The following is a 17,740-nucleotide window of genomic DNA, read 5'->3' as shown; positions in this document are numbered from 1 at the left end:
TTATCTTTTGAAATTGTTCAAACTTATTATTAAAAAGTTTCAGCTGTCAATACAAAACTGTGCAAGAGATTAGACATTTCTTGATACCCACTAAAGAGATGGTGAGCAAAAAAGTTTGAAAGCCACCAGACTAAATCATGTCAAGGTTTCATTAACCTCTAATATTCTGATATTCAAAATTCTAAACAAGGTGCTCTATATATAAGTCCTACTCTGTCTAGAGTGACACAGAAAGGTTGGGCCTATTAAAGAGCCCTTGGGAGTGTAGGTGAGATTTGAGCAGGGGTTTATGAATGGAAAACAGGAAACTTGAAGAACCCAGGAAATGATGAAGAGGCCCCTGCAGGAGAGGGGAAGCAGATGTGGCCAGGCGGAAAATAGGAAGACCAGGAGCTTTCAGGTCACAAGAAACTTGGGTTCAAATTCAGGTTTTACTACATTTGGGCTGAGCCAGTTTGAAATAATCTTCATTTCTATTTTGAAGATCAAATAAAGAGATAGAAAAGAAAGTGCTTTTTAAATTATAAACTAACAGCACTTGTTAGTCACTAAGCCCTTTTCAACCAAAAACCATGAGCAGTAGCAGTTTACACCATGGCTGAAAGCATGGGCTCTGGAACCAGTAGATTGTGTTGGGACAGAAGCTGCCAATTCCTGGAGGGACGATCTCAGCCCGGATGGGAGGGAGCGGGCAGGCAACCCAGTCTAGAACAGGGCTTTAGTAATAAAGCTACCAACATGACTCCTTGGTTTCTCAGAAAAAGTATGTGACAATGATCCAATGAACTTCTTAGCTAACAAAGTAGCATATATTTTTTCCCCTTGCTTAAATGTCAAAACTCCAAAAGAACACATCGCAATTTATGCTACAAAGAATATCTTGATGTATTTGGTAAATTATTATTTGGTGGTTAAGGCGGTACATTTGTTAGAAATGATTCTGCATTGCAGTAGGAACATTCTGACCTTCACCTAAGGGCGTTCTGACAATAGGGTACCAAAGACCTCATTATAAAATATCCTGACCTATTACTAACATACCAAACACAGAACCAAAAGCAGCAATATGAGACAAACCATTTAAGTGCTGACGTTTTTAGTCTTTTGAAAACTGTTACTGGAATATTTTTTAAATTATAGAAGTAATTCATAGTTCCTCATTTATGATCTTTAAAATATATTTTTTACATATATACATACATATTTATATATAAAATACATACATATATATTTATATATATAAATGCAGACATATATATTCATATACATACGTATGTATATAGAAGATAAAGCTGGTCTTCCACACCTACCCCTGACTTTTCAAACCTTGTTCATGACAAGATGCATAGTTTTTCAGAAATTATTTTAGAAGTTAGAAGTTTTGGTTAAAGTCTTGACCAAAATGTAGAAACACAAAGCTCAGAAATGTGTCATTTTAAGAAAAGCATTTAAAAGCCCATGTTTTAACTTCTAAAAAGTCCCAGAACTATAACTACAGGGGAATGCGCCAAATAGATTATACTGCTTTCCAATTTAATTTAAGCATTATATTCGTGCTAAAACTCAGGATATGTTTGCTACTCTTAAGATATTTTCAATACATAATATATATTGAGAAGCAATAGATCAACTTTAGGAATTTTTAAACTTACAAGTGTGTCTGGCCAGTGAGTAGTTGGATCCACCACTAGTCAAACCAAACCCTTCAGGAATCTGACTAGAGCTTCGAGGTCTGGTCAACAGTTTCGGAGGTTCAATTTCAGCACCAAATTCAGCTCCTATCACTCCCAGTAAAACAATAGCCGTAGCTTGCTTCCGTCTTTCCTCATAAGATGTGGAAATTTTTTTCATTTGTGGGACACTTGATAAGCAACCTGAAAACCAAAACATAAGAACAGAAATTAAAAGACTATCAATACATATGATAAAAACATTCAAGACTGCTCGTTCACGAATGAACTGTCTTTTCAATAAATGGCACTGAAATGACTGGTTATCCGTGTGCAAAAGAATGAATTTGGATTTCTACCTCTCATGATACAAGAAAATGAACTCAAAATCAATTACAGCCCTAAATATAGAACTAAAACTAAATAACTTGCAGAAAAAATATAGATTAATATTTTCATGATTTGGGGGTAGGCATGATTTCTTAGATATTATAGCAAAACATGAGAAAATTTTTAAATGTTTTCAAATTGAACTTCAATATTAAACACTTTTGAGCTTCCAATAACATAATCAGGAAACTAAAAAGAACGCACAGACTGAGAGAAAATTGTCAAATGGTATATTTAATAAGAGATTGTATCCAGAATACCTAAGAACCTCTTAAGACAACTCTATATTAAGAAAACCCAGCTTTTAAAATCAGCAACTAATTTAAATAGGCATTTCCCCAAAGATATATGAATGGCCAATATGCACATTAAAGCTACTCAAAATCACTGGTCATTAGGAAAATGAAAATGAAAACCTCAGTGAGATGCCATTTTACATCCATCAGAATGGCTATAATTACAAGGACAGCCCATAACATGTATTGTTGAGCCTGTACAGAAATTCAAAACTCTCATGCATTCCTGGTGGGAATGTAGAATGATACAACTACTTTAGAAAATAGTTTGGTAGTTAGAGTTATAACAGATGGCCCAGCAATCCCACTCCTAGGTATCTACCCAAGGAGGGTAAAACAAATGTACATATAAAGACGTGTACACGAACACCCAGGCTTCCCTGGTGGCCCAGTGGTAAAGAATCTGCCTGCCGATTCAGGAGAAGCAGAAGACGTGGGTTCGATCCCCAGGCTGGGACGATCCCCTGAAGTAGGAAATGGCAACCCACTCCAGTATTCTTGCCTGGAAAATTCCATGAACAGAGAAGCCTGTGGGGTTCAGTCTATGGGGTTGCAAAGAGTCGGACACAACTGAGCAACTGAGCGTGCACAATGATTGTCTACAACAGCATTACCCACAAGAACCAAAAAGCAGGAACAACAAAAGTCCATCAGTGGTTAAATAGCTAAACAAATGTGCTACATTCATCCAATAAAATATTATTCAGCAATAGAAACGAATGAAACATTAATACATGGTGCAATATGGATGTAAATATATGTACACAACCAACTTTATAAAATCCTAATATTTTCCATAAGTGTTTCAGATTTTAAAAAATAATTCAGTTCAGTTTCAGTCACTCAGTCGTGTCCGACTCTTTGCAACCCCATGAATCACAGCATGCCAGGCCTTCCTGTCCATCACCAATTCCCGGAGTTCACTCAGACTCACGTCCATCTAGTCAGTGATGCCATCCAGCCATCTCATCCTCTGTCGTCCCCTTCTCCTCCTGCCCCCAATCCCTCCTAGTATCAGAGCCTTTTCCAATGAGTCAACTCTTTGCATGAGGTGGCCAAAGTACCGGAGTCTCAGCTTTAGCATCATTCCTTCCAAAGAAATCCCAGGGCTGATCTCCTTCAGAATGGACTGGTTGGATCTCCTTGCAGTCCAAGGGACTCTCAAGAGTCTTCTCTAACACTACACTTCAAAAGCATCAATTCTTCGGTGCTCAGCCTTCTTCAAAGTCCAACTCTCACATCCATACATGACCACAGAAAAAACTATAGCCTTGACTAGACGGACCTTTGTTGGCAAAGTAATGTCTCTGCTTTTGAATATGCTATCTAGATTGGTCATAACTTTCCTTCTAAGGGGTAAGCGTCTTTTAATTTCATGGCTGCAGTCACCATCTGCAGTGATTTTGGAGCCCAAAAAAATGAGCCCAAAAAGTCTGACACTGTTTCCACTGTTTTCCCAAAAATTAACTAATGTGGATACAGCTAGTCTACTATGGGTTATATCTTGACTTTACTACACCTCTCTCTTACCCTAGAGGTCACCATGATTCTGACCTTATCAAATATTTTCTATCTATTATATAATCATATCAATGTTACCTGAAATGTATATTTTCTTGCCTTGAACCATGCTTGTGTTCTATCCATAAACTCTGGGTATATGGATGAATGAAAACCAGTAGGTAGGTAGGTAGGTAGGTAAACAGGCCAATAGACAAACTCTGAACTAAATTTGCTCATAGAGGTTTTTGAGTGTACGCCCATGGGTAAGATTGAACTATTATTTTCTTTCTATGTACTATTCCTGTTGGCTCTTGGTAGGAATATAATACATGTCTCTAAAACTGGGTTAACTTTTACTCCCCAGTCCTCTGAAAACAGTTAAAGAATCATTGAAGTTAGATGAAATTATTTACAATTATCATGGCCTGTGGGCTTCCCTGGTAGCTCAGATGGTAAAGAATTTGCCTGCAATACAGGAGACCGGGGGTTCAATCCATGGGTCAGAAAGAACCCCTGGAGAAAGGAATGGCTACTCACTCCAGTATTCTTGCCTGGAAAATCTCATGGACAGAGAAGCCTGGTGGGCGACAACCCAGGGGGTTGCAAAGAGCCGGACACGATTGAGTGACCACCACTGACAGCGCCTGTGTCAGGAGGACCCTCTTCTGGATCAGGAGGTAGCGGACGCAGGGGTGGGCAAGGCGTAGGGTGGAGGAAAGAATACTGTTGTTGTTGTTGTTATGAATTAATTTTCTGTAATAATTATTTGGCTTGATTTTCCACTAAATTCTTAAATCATTTCAGACAGCTTACAGTTTTAGAATTATGCATTTCATCCAAGTTTTTAAAAGTGTTGGTCTGAAGTTATTTAGACTGTTCTCTATGATTTAAAAAATCTCACTTGTATCAGTTGCTATGAATTCTTATAAGTGTTGTTTACTTGTGCCCAGTTACTCAGTCGTGTCTGACTCTTTGCAACCCCTGGACTGTAACCCGCCAGGCTTCTCTGTGCATAGAATTTTCCAGGCAAGAATACTGAAGTGGGTTGCCACTTTCTACTGCAAGGGAAGGAGACCTTCCTGACCCAGGGCCTGAACCCACGTTTCTTGCATCTCCTACATTGGCAGGTGGATTTTTTTTTTTTTTTTACCACTAGTGCCACCTGGGAGGCTTGTGCCTTCTCAATATTATTTTCCCTGCCCTCTTGATCAGTTTTTCTAGAAATACACTTCCTACCAGATTTCCAAAAGTACCCTGGTTTTGATCTGTTTCATTGCTTTCTGTTTCACTCATTTCTGCTGTTACTTTTACTATCTCTCTTCCTCCCACTTTCCTTAGGTTTTCTCTCTATTCTCTCTTTCTCTTTGTTTCTAGGTTCCCAGATTGAACCCACCTCACTTCATTATTTTCTATTATGTTTAACAGAGAGTCACAGAGTGGCATCCAGTTTCCTCCTCTCCTTTAATAATACAACCTCCACTTTGACTGAGTAACAATGTATTCATATTCTTTCAATAGTCTTGCAGGAACTGAGAAAGCCTGGCCTTAGGTATTTTAAGTTCTCTTTGCTCATAGGAGCCAAAGCCTGCTTCTGAAAAGCAGCTAATCATTTCAGTCGAGATTACTGCATTTCTGTTCCGTTACTTGTCCATAAAGATACTATCTTTCTTGAGCCTAATTATGCCTTGTTGGTTTTCTATTTGAATATTTTATCCATCATAGCTATACATGGGGTACAGAGGGATTTCAAAGGCAAACTTCTGGAGCCATCCTGATTTGGAGGTCAGATTTCTGTCTTTCTAATTTTAACCCATCCAGTTTTTCTTGTCTCTTTCACCCCATTGTTCTATACATTAATTAAATCAATACAATGGGCCCACAGAGCAGTATGGCAACTAAGAAATTAGCAACAGGGACTTCAGAATACTTCTAGATATTTTTATTTTGTCTCTGTGGAGACAAATTTCTTCCTTTGTTATTCTATACTACTGCAGGAAAGGCAAGGGGATGAGAACAGGGAGGGTTTAAGGCGTACCAAACACCAGAGGTCTTCATATAGCAACCTGAAGAATTTTCATGTTAGGCTAACAGAAAGCTGTTGAACAGTTTTTGTATAAGCCGGTGTCATGAGATTCATGGTCAGAGAGATCATGATAGCAGAAGCATGGGAGGTGATGGTGGTGGTTTAGTCGCTAAGTTGTGTCTGAATCACTGTGACCCCACGGACTGCAGCCTGCCAGGCTCCTCTATCCATGAGATTTCCCAGGCAAGAATACTAGAGTGGGTTGCTATTTCCTTCTCCACGGGAATTTCCTGACCCAGGGATCAAACCCAGGTCTCTCTTGCATTACAGGCAGTCTTCTGTATTTCAAGTGGATTCTTTACTGACTGAGCCACCAGGGAAGCCCCAGAATGGGAAGGTAGATTGGGAGGTAAAAGAAGATTGGTGTCAAGAAGAACCAAATAACTGGTGCAATTGCCTTCAGAGAAGGCGATGGCACCCCACTCCAGTACTCTTGCCTGGAAAATCCCATGGACAGAGGAGCCTGGTAGGCTGTAGTCCATGGGGTCGCTAAGAGTTGGGCACGACTGAGCAACTTCACTTTCATTTTTCACTTTTATGCATTGGAAAAGGCAATGGCATCCCACTCCAGTACTCTTGTCTGGAAAATCCCATGGACAGAGGAGCCTGGTGGGCTGCAGTCCATGGGGTCGCTAAGAGTTGGGCACGACTGAGCGACTTCACTTGCATTTTTCACTTTCGTGCATTGGAGAAGGAAATGGCAAGCCACTCCAGTGTTCTTGCCTGGGGAATCCCAGGGACGGCGGAGTCTGGTGGGCTACCGTCTATGGGGTCGCACAGAGTCGGACACGACTGAAGTGACTTAGCAGCAGAAGCAGCAGAATCAAAAGATGGCTGATGCAATGATCAAGTGGAGGACAGTGAGTAGCAGAATTCACAATTCACCCCTTCAGTTAATCATTCGTCATATAAGAATGGGGATCTAGCGTATGCATGGCATTATGCAAATATGAACTAATGAATTCATATGGGAAGAATTAAGATAAACGAATAGGCATAAGAAACGCAAAGTCCCCATCCCCACTGATCTTAAAGGCGACTAAACAGGAATTAGAAACGTAATGGTGACAAAACCAGTAGGAACTTCATGGTCTAAGAGAACAGTATGTGTAAGAACCTAGAGCATAAAGGGATTTGCTGATTTCTACTGCAAGGATAGGTAATGGGGCTGGGACACTCTAAGTCAAGAAGCGAGAGGTAAAAATGAGGGCAAATCACAGACGACTCTACTGGTCACACCCCCATCTTTCCATCCTTTGAATAGCGGAACTTAGGGGTTTAGAAAGCCATTCTGCGTGTGTATGAAGGACGCTGGGTATGAGGTGATCAATAAAGACGGTGTTGCAGAAATGAAAGCGACAGGTTAAGATTGGTTTGCTGTTGAGATGTTAAATAGGAGATGCAGAGAAGTGGATGGCTTCTAGATCCATGGTGAGCTCTGGGTAGCTCATAGAAAACACTGCAGAAAGATACCAGATATCATGCGCTGAATTCTTCTAAAAATCCAAATTCACTGAAACAAAAGTAAAACAAAATTTTTAAAGCCCTTGCAAGAGAGATAGGTCTGCTCTTTCTAGAAATTAAATTAAAAAAAAAACAACAACACACACACAACACCTAGAACACAAAGCTTCTTAGCAAACTTAAATTCCATTTATTTAGCTCTGCTGAAGGCAGAATAGGATGTGGGCTAAATCTAAGAAATGGAAATGGCAAGACAGTATAAAGAATTTAAGAGTCCGAAAGGAATCACTGAGTAAGAAGGTGGCATTAAGGTACTTAAGGAAAAAAGGGGGATTAGTTATTAAGGTGGTAACATCAAAGAGTAGTTATTGTTTATTTGGAGTCCAAGAAAAGTTTGGTGCAATTGAGAACACAAAAGATTTGTTCCTGTCATTGTTATAGTTTCTTAGCTTCTGCATGTTACATTTTACTGTTTAAAAAAAAAGTTAATTTAGGAAATTTGCCACTAAGGCATGTATAGAAAGACAAAATCTTATACAGCTCTGTCTTATACATGACACAACAGAGAATAGATTTATCTTTAAAACTATTCTAATTCTTTCACATAAAATTTTAGTTATTATTTCCCTAATTTGCTTTATTTTGTTTGGTGTATTTCAAATCACACACAGGCTGCTTTATAACATTCCCCAATGTTACAAACTTATAACTTTCAAAGTCATGTTAAGTCATGTTTCATGAATTACATTTTTTATAAAAAGTCTCAATTAAAAGGTTTAAAAATATTTTCATAACATAGCTATGTCTTCTAATCACATACCATAGTATGCACCTCTATTTCTTCATGGGTGTTTTTTCTGATTTTTTAAGACAAAGAGGAAATGTTAGTAAAAGTGAGTACAGATTCAAAGTATGACACTAATCTGTGATAGTTTATACTAATCAAAGGAGGAAGACACCCTAAAAGCTCAACCACACTAAACAGGAAGAGAAATCAATCATCCCTGCCTCTGGTGTTTAGAAGGATGAAAATGGACCCTAATTCCAGACAAAGTGATATGTTATAGTTTGATCATCTATACCTCAGTACATGCAATTAAAGCCAACTTTATTTGTGGGGAAGAACAGACAGCAGGAGTGCGAGCTGGGTGCCAGGGCCTCTAGATTCAAGGAGCACGTATTTTATTCTTTGCATAGTCTTCTGGAAACAGGAAGCCAACCAAGCTCCCCTCCCCCCGTGTCTCAGCAAGAGCGTGCTCCGTAACAATAGTTCAAAGCAAAGCTCTATTCTGCAGTTGCACTGATTGTTCTGTCAGCTGACCTCTGCAGAAGGGAATTGCTAACCGCTGCCTGGCTCCTCAGCTGACAAATGAATGATCGCGGCTCCATCTATTTTCACTATGGCTGCCTCTAGCCCAGGTGCTCAGACAGAGAGCCCGGTGTGACATCTTAGATCAAGATGAATTGGCACAAACTCCTGATCCAAGATTGTTTTATACCATTTAATTTAGTTTCTTCCCCTGCCTGGATGAGCACAGCTCTGGTTATGGATTTCTATTCTAATGTACTGAAGCAGGCCCTGAAAGAAGCAATGAAGCAGCTGCCGGAGCAGGGGGCTGCGGGGATACTGATCAATAGGCAAGGCATTGACCCCAGCCGGTCAGCCTCCGCAGCGGCCGCGGCTCCGAGGGGGCGGGGGCGCGGGGCACACACGGACGGCTTCCATAGGAAATGGAACAACAGGGGCATTGGAGGGCTCCACCTCCACCCCGGGCCCCCACCTTCGCTAGGTTCCTTTTGTTTAATTACCTCAGTCTTGTCCTAACTCTCACTCGTTCAAGGAGGAATTGATATTTTGGGGAAGTTTTACTAATGTTCTTTCAAACTGCCCTGGGTAGATTTTATTCTTTAGCTAACAGCAAGAATCATAACAGGTGCCCTCTGCTAAGTGGCCAAAATAGGAAATCTTAATTAGCTGTCAAGTACCCTACTTGGTGTAATTTAAAGTTTGGCATTGGCTCAGGCTCATAAGAACGCTGTCCAACTGGCTCTGAACACTACTGATGCTGAAATTCCATGGTATTTAATTTTTATCAGCACTCAGATCTGAAAAGATGATAGCTCTTTGTTAACAGGGACAGAAGTCAGGACAAGAGAAGGATCCCCTAAAAGAGACACTGACTGATTAGTAAATGTCTAAGGTGATAGAGGCCCATCCCCGCTACTATTCTAACAACCACCTAACAATTTCTGATTCTTTTTTTCAAATTTGGAAACATTGAAAATCACTCGCTTTGCCTGTTTTCTCCTAAATAATACAAGATATACACAATTAACTGCAATGTTTTCCTACAAATAGACAACCAAATGGGAGACTCTGAGATATTAAAAAATAAAATAATTCTGGAAAAGTAGATCTTTCTACAGTTTCATTTGTCTCATGAAAATTTGGTGTTTTTTCACAGAGACATGGGTCCATTTAATCATGCTAAAGGGTGACATGGAGATCCATTTTCTTGACAGGACGGTTGATCACCCTATCACAGTAAGAAAATTAATACCTTCAACTAGCCCTGTGTGGAAAACAGAAGCTACATGCAATGGTAAAGGACATCAATGTTCTATATTTGAAGCTGCAAACAGAATACTTGTTCTGTGTGAAAATAATGTTTCCTCATTATTGGGTGGCTTTAAACAAAATATGAGCCTTTGATTTTATTAAAACAACTGTTTAATTCATACAGTGTTCCTCAAAAGTACATAACTGTCTTTAGATTTAGCATAATTGACTCTAGATTTTCAGGAGCAGGAGTAAACCCTTTACTTACAGCTTAACTAGAACACAGGTAAAATATTTGAGAAGTTTAAGCTATTTAAAGGGCTGTGAGATATTGATTGCTTCATTTAAAAAGCAGTCAGAGAGTGCAACCGAGAGGTCAAGATAAATTTAACAGTTTGAAGCACTTTACTAAATAACTCTAAAGATCATGTTAATTGGCTTTGTGCAGTTTCAGGGTAAAATTAATTTTATCCTAGCTTACAATAAAAGGATTAAAAGACATATTAAGTTCTTCAGTTTTAACTGGAATAGGAATCAATGGATTTGAATTAAGGCTAACGGCGGTTTTATGAGAGATGGCCTACCAGCAGACACTTTATATCTGCTATTAGCCATATATTGATGGGGCGCTATTATTGTGTTAGGTATTAAAACCTTTGAGAAGAAGATACCACCAATTACTACTCTGAGAATATACTTTAAGAATTGGGTGATTTGACCTGGAAAAACTGTCATCAAAAATTTGATTCTTTGTTTAGGGTTCAGTATCAGATGCTTATTATAGCCGACTTATCTATGTTACAATATCTATAATTTTAGTAAAAATAAATGAAATGATGCAGTTAAATTCAATCAGAATTCATGTCAAGATTATAACTATATTTAAAACCATATCACGAGCGTATCAGTAGGGTTTTTTCAAACCAAAACATTACATCCAGATTAATTTTAGCATACCGATGTTATGTCAGAAGTTCCTGGCAATAACAGAGTCCAAGTAACACTCATAATGATACAAATATATTCTGAATTCAATATAAATTTTTATATACTCTAAAACATCACTCTCAAAATTCAGAAATGTCTATTATAATAAAATAAAAATACAATTAAAAATTTTTTTTCTTCACTCTTTCATTATTTAGTAATATGTTTTGGAACTACATCATAGAAAAACAAATTGCTTTTACTATGCACTTGCCTAGCAAAGCAAAAACTACAACTTGTAGTTATTAAGGTATAAGTGTTATATATTAATAAGGGCTTTGTAAGCCTTTATGGGAATGATTGGGAAAAAGTAATTGCAAGATCTCACAGCAGAAAACTAAAGGACAGCAGGCAAAGACTATGTATAATACTAATTTGGATTAAGTTAGAATGTAGTTTTTGTTGTAGCTCTTTACAACTCTTTTATTTGCAATAAAGTATATTTACTAATATTAGGTTATGATTGATTATTAAAGAACAACAGTAAATTTAGCAAAGTGAAATTTGTTAATATTGGCAATCTTAAAGACAAGAGAACTTTCAGAATTGAGACATATGATTTACTATTTATAGTGTGCAGCTCTGCAAATATTACCCAATAAAATTATAAAAAATTTTTCTTTTTTCAGACAAGTAAAATATTCTTCTAAGTTTTCATTTTTATCTGTTTCTCTTTTCTCAGTCCCAATGACATATTAAACGTGATGTGGTATTATTAACTGATATTATGAAAAACATTAAATTGTATATTAAGTAGAGCTTAAAACAGTACAGGACAATAAAATATGTCAAATGAAAATATATTTTAATATATTTTTGAACATAAACAGAAGAACCTAAAAGAAACTAAGTTTTCAAATGTGAGTTGAGTTCTGTTTCTGAGAGGTATTTCAATCAAAATAATTTCAACTTCTGACTACTATCTAAATTGATATATCTACTTGCCTAATGGAATATTAATTTATTTTTAAGATATGCTTTTTAAATAATCATTATACAATGCTAATCAAAAATGTTAATTTTACAATACATATACACATTGGAGTACATAATTATATGTACACACATAAGTATAGAACATTTTTAGCTTTAATGTCTTGATACCCTCAGCTAAAACTGTATTTTTGAGATTTTAAAATGAGTAATCTATGTTTTAAGTCATACTGAGAAAAATATTGACCCTCAGTGGAGTTTTTACAATTGTAAATAAATTGTTCCCACATGTTTAGCTGAAATATTTTCCATAGCTACTGGCTGCTACTTTTAGGGTTGCTTAAGATAAAGCACAGCACAATAAAAATGTCAAATTTTACTCCATATGCAATTGTTATCGTCTAGATAAGCTTTATTAGCTATTTATATCTTTAAATAAGCAAAAATCTTTTGATATTTATTTTTAAGACAAGTTGATTTTAAAAAGGTATAGTATTCCAAAAACTAGATTTCAGCTATCCAATATACTACAGCTGAATACTGTAGTATTAGTTGAATACTTCAAAGATGCATTTGTTACGTGGGAACAGAAAAAGACATAGACTGGTAACATTCCAGCACGTGAAAAAGAATGCAAAGATCTCACACTCTTTGGTGGTGAATCCAGGTTTCATAAGCTCATAAGGAGAATCTATGAGTCCATGCCACTGATAACATATGTAATTAAGTTCCTTAAGCCATAAGCTTTTATATGAATGTTATATATTATTTTCACTTTTGTTGGCACAGCTTAGAGCACAGCAACATCTTTCAACTTTTACAAAACGTGGCAAATAAATTTTGATGATATGGAAAAACAAAATGGCAAATGGTTCTTTGGCCAACGTGTACATTTCTACCTGTGCTTCTGAAGTAAATAAAATAAAACACGGAAGTTTTTGAATCTTCCTCTCCCCTTGGGAGGGAGGGAAGGAGAAAAGATGTATTGATTAAAAATGCAAACATGGGAACTTCATAATTTATTTCCAAACTCACATTATTACCAAAGCTAGTGCTGCCGGTGTGTGCAGAGAAAACTCTCCGTATCAGCACAGTCATTTCCACTACTGCATTAAGAATATGTTCCAGCTGCTCGGTGGCACACCTGCCAGAGTCTTCCTCACGCCTACGGATGGAGCATATGGAAGCTACTCCCCAAATGTATGAGGCCTTCGCTGTTTTTGTTGCTGCTGCTCCAATCCCCCCCTCACTTGAACACTGAAGTAAACAAACATGCTATTAATTTGTATGCATGCTCGACAGCCCCCTGCTGGACCATAATAGGTTCTGGAAACACATACATCTTTCTGTGGCTGCTGATGAAGCCGTTTTAAAACAGTGCCTCTCCTCACACAGAGATGTACTGTGTGTGTGAGCACTTGACAAAATACTTCAGGTCTATTTTCTACACAATAAGATAGAAGCAAAAGAAAGGAACACTCCAAAATGATCTTCTTTTTCAAAGGAAATTTAATATCATCACTATCTTAGGGGTACGTCAATTATTTTGATAATAAGAAACCTTAGCCAACTTGTATGTTTTTTAGAGCAATTCTTTTAACAATTTCTTATCCCTAACACAGACAAGTTCTACACTTAATTTCCACAAACAGCATTATCTTATTTTTCTCTTTACTGTCTACCTGATCATCAAAAATCCATTTATTTCCTTTTACTTTTAGTGCAAACATTCAAATTTTGGGAGAAAATCGGATTTAAAAATTTCCAAATATCTATCTAAGGCATGTATGTAATCAGGAATCTTGCAGCTAAAAATTATCAAGAATAATGTTCAATCCTTGGTTCACTTTACCTTTCAAGGGTGAATGTGAGATACAGGTCAAGTTTTAAAAACCACGGATTGTAACATTAAGAAGACCATTATTAGCTTTTTCAGAAGGAAAGAAATATTTCAGAAATAGTGGTTTGTGGCTTGTAAAATTACATAAGTCTGAAAATACAGCAAATAATTCTTAATTTTTTCAGGTTTAGAAAAAGGCAACTTCTGCAATGACATTTACTTGTAAAAATACTGGAATAGACACGATGATGTGTTTCTTTGAAAGATCAGATGGAACCCATGAGCCAACATTTGGTGGACTGTTAGAACACATTCTACGAAGATTTTCATATGTGTGCATTACAGCACATGGAGAAATAAACTGTTACCCCTGAGGGCATTCTTATTCATAAAGTGACAAGTTACTTATCGGACTCACTTAAAACATGTTTTCACCTAGGTAATGTCTATCAACTCAGTGAGATAAAACCAGATCAAAAGGAATAACTGCCTTGTTCTACCTAGGAGAGGTTAACAAGTATATCTGTTCATTTATAAGAAGTACTTGCAGTATTCATATTTTTGAATTAATATACATTTGGTCACAATAATTTAACAATGACATCACTAAAAGTTATCATTTAAAATGTTTCTTTTAAATATTTAAAATATTTCTTTTAAATAAATTAGAACTTCTAAAGGATTTCTTGCTGTTATTTTTCTCAGTAGATTACAATGTTTTCTCTAATTTTGAGAAATAATTTACTTATTCACATGCTATCTTTTTTCTTCTGCTTTCTTCACTCTAAGTGTTAAGCAGAAGTAATAAAGCAGAGTCAGGTACAATAGAGCATCTTGGGAATTAATGACCACAACTTTGAAATAATAGCAGATCTGGGGAAATGAGTGGCAGTGAAGCTGCAAGTAAAGTTTTATAGGAAAGACTTTAATAACCTAGTGTACAATTAGCAGAAATACATATGATTTTATCTTTTTAAAAGCATCAGATGAGTTATTAAAATTTGATATAGATTAACATACAATTCTTAACAACTAAATATAGAAACTTAAAGGAGAAATAAAATGAGAAAGAGATAAGTAAAGAAATTTAAAAGAGAAATAAAAAGGTCAAATATATCTTCGACTTTTAACTTACTAATCCTATTAATAAATGATCAAAAAAGCAAAGTTTTGAAAAAGGAAAAAGCAAATAAGCACAAATTAACTAAGCATTAGTACTAACAGTCTAAAATCCACTGACAAAATAAACCATAGCCCCAAACTGTTAAGAATACACTCATTATTAGCCCGAACCTAAAGAAAAAGGAGACCTCCTATAGCCTAAGGAATACACATGTGTGTAAATGACATATTAGCACATTTTTTTCCAAAGAGACTTCTAACTAGTTTCAGAGAACTTTAAGAAAAAGACAACCTGAATTGCTTAAATCGCTACAAAGGACTTTAATTTCTAATCTCTACATATTTATGCTTTCATCATGTTTTAAGCTATATGTAGACAGAAGAATTATGTGCCTTTTAAATTATTACAGATAATATTTAAATTGTGTTACATTTTCTCATTTTACGACAGGGATAACTAGTCTATCAATTGGCTCTAGTTGTTATTTGCCAATGCTTTTGTCACAGATCTTTTTTCTTTGATTATGTACCTTCTCAAATAAGCATGGAAGTGCAAGTGTTAGTTGCTCAGTCATTTCTGACTCTTTGAAACCCCAGGGACTGCAGCCCGCCAGGCTCCTCTGTCCATGAAATTCTCCAGGCAAGAATACTGGAGGGGGTAGCCATTACCTTCTCCAGGGGGTCTTCCAGACCCAGGGATAGAACCTGGGTCTCCTGCATTGCAGGTAGATTCTTTACCATCTGAGCCATCAGAGATGTTCTTTCATGTAATTGTGGTATGTGATTTCCTATTAATTAGTTAATTCCATTTGTAATTTGGCTCTGAGTTGCCTATCTTGCACATATCAAACTAAAACAGCCTTTGAGTCTTGAGTTTTGGCAAAATCCTTCCAATGTTTAACTGAAAAGTTAAGCATATACACTTAGACAACCTGGATATCGAAGTCATTGATTAGTTACAACTATGGATTGTGAGAAGCTACCACTCCTTAAGTGAACACTGAGAACAAAATTCAGTGTCAACCTATGCATGCGTGCGTTCAGACAGTCAGGGTTTTAAGATGCCATGCTATTTTAAAGACTTTAAAGAAACAAACAAACAAAAAAACCTGCTCCTGCTACATGACAACACATAATAATTTCCTCAAAATTCTACCTGACTCACTCAGATCATTAGGTTACTCAGGAGTTGTGAAGAGATAGCTTTATAATCTCTTAATTCATTTTTTATTAAGACAGAAAGTTCCATATGTAAAAACCTAGAAAATACATATATATTGATGCTTCATGCATACGATTTTTCTCAAATAAAACTGTTTCTCCCAGTATAGCAAAATAAAAAATGAATATGTTTCTAATAGTTTACACAATGTTTTTGATTTCTACAAAATACTGTTATAATGACATAATTATATTCTATATAATCACTTTTCTTTTACAAAAGCAGATAAACAATTAAGAATTGAAGGGAAAAGGAAACACACCAGAAGTAGCATGTGTGAAAACATTTCCTAGGTCCAAGATTAGATGACTGTTAGTGGGAAATTTCAGAATTTTAGAGAAAAGGGGGATCACAGAGTTCTTCAAACCAAACAGACCCACATTTCCTAGATAAGGAAGGTCGGGTCGGTTAAGTGTTGGAGTGACCAGCTGAAGGGCACAAAGAGAGGGGGCACTCGTGGCATCGCTGCAGACTATCCAGACTCTTCCTCGGTTGTAAGCCAATGTTTTGTTGCATAGAAACTAGTCAATATTTGACACTTGCTCCAAGATAAATCTATACTAGGTATCTTCAAATGCTACATAATATAAAACATTTCTTAAAAATTTAATGAGAAAATAAAATTCATAATTAGAAAAAAGTCAAAATAAGTTTTGGCCTATAGTATATTAATAATGTTATATTAATTTTCTACTGGGGTTGTCCATAACAAAAGTAGAAATTTGGGGGAAGTTATTCTATCAAGCATATGAAGTAACTAGATTAAACTGGACTTTACATGGAATACATATATATGGCATATTGAAACATACTGAAAAAATACAAAGTACTGAGCAATTGTTACAGTATTGAATAATACATTATTTTAATATTTTGTCTTCAAAAAGTAATACTGTTTATACTCAGTATATGGAAGAAAACACTAATTAAAAATACAACTTTAAGTTTTAGTTATCTCTACATAGCCTCCATGTAAGTTAATGTCTACTATAAGCCAATATGCACAAATATTTTCCTAACTCACATACTGAATGCCAAATGTTGCAAATAAATGTATGATCATTTCCAAAGTTCATGTCGTACTATCAGAGAACAGCTTACAGTCTCCATAAGGGTTAAGACAATCATTTTCTACTGCATACTAGTGCTATTCTAAGCCAATAGTGTGTTTAAATCCACACCAATGAAATCAATACAGCACTGTTCTATTCAAGGTGAGACCAAATAAACCTGTCTGAAGCTTTGAGAAATAGGCTTTGCAGTATACTTTGAGTGCTAAATGCCTTTCAGTCCAGAGATCTGTCATTAAATAATCATTAGCCATCATTCACTCTTCCTAAAAAGCTTAACACCTAAACTTGTTCAGCATCCACTAAAGCGTTAGTATAGACTACCAAGTAAGTGCTCATTAGCACTTAGGGATGTTTTTCAACCGCTCTGTTTTAACCATGCACTGTCTTATTCAAAAATACCCCAAATATTAACACGTACTCACCACTAGCTTAGAGGATGATTTATTCAAATGATTAGTAAAAAGGACATCAATATAGTGATCAGCCTCTTGGACAGCATGGCATAACCCACAGAGTTAAAATCTACTGTTTTCTGTCTGATTTAGCCAAATAAAATCTGATGTCTTCCCTAGCATTCAGTATTATATATAATTCAGC

General features: G+C 36.3%; 1 protein-coding gene across 5 annotated transcripts in view; it reads right to left on the bottom strand.

Annotated features, from left to right (window-relative positions):
• The window catches only part of WDR7 (WD repeat domain 7), a 352,886-nt gene that overhangs the window by 153,816 nt on the left and 181,330 nt on the right, over positions 1–17,740 (bottom strand). For all 5 annotated transcript variants that reach the window (XM_059880930.1, XM_005224234.5, XM_010818910.4 and 2 more), the window contains one exon: positions 1,653–1,874. In XM_059880930.1, the coding sequence (XP_059736913.1) occupies positions 1,653–1,874 (222 nt within the window). The remainder of the gene's footprint in view (positions 1–1,652; positions 1,875–17,740) is intronic.

This window comes from Bos taurus, chromosome 24 (assembly GCF_002263795.3).
Source record: "Bos taurus isolate L1 Dominette 01449 registration number 42190680 breed Hereford chromosome 24, ARS-UCD2.0, whole genome shotgun sequence".
Lineage (NCBI taxonomy): Eukaryota > Metazoa > Chordata > Mammalia > Artiodactyla > Bovidae > Bos > Bos taurus.
This window is presented reverse-complemented; position numbering and strand designations above follow the sequence as displayed.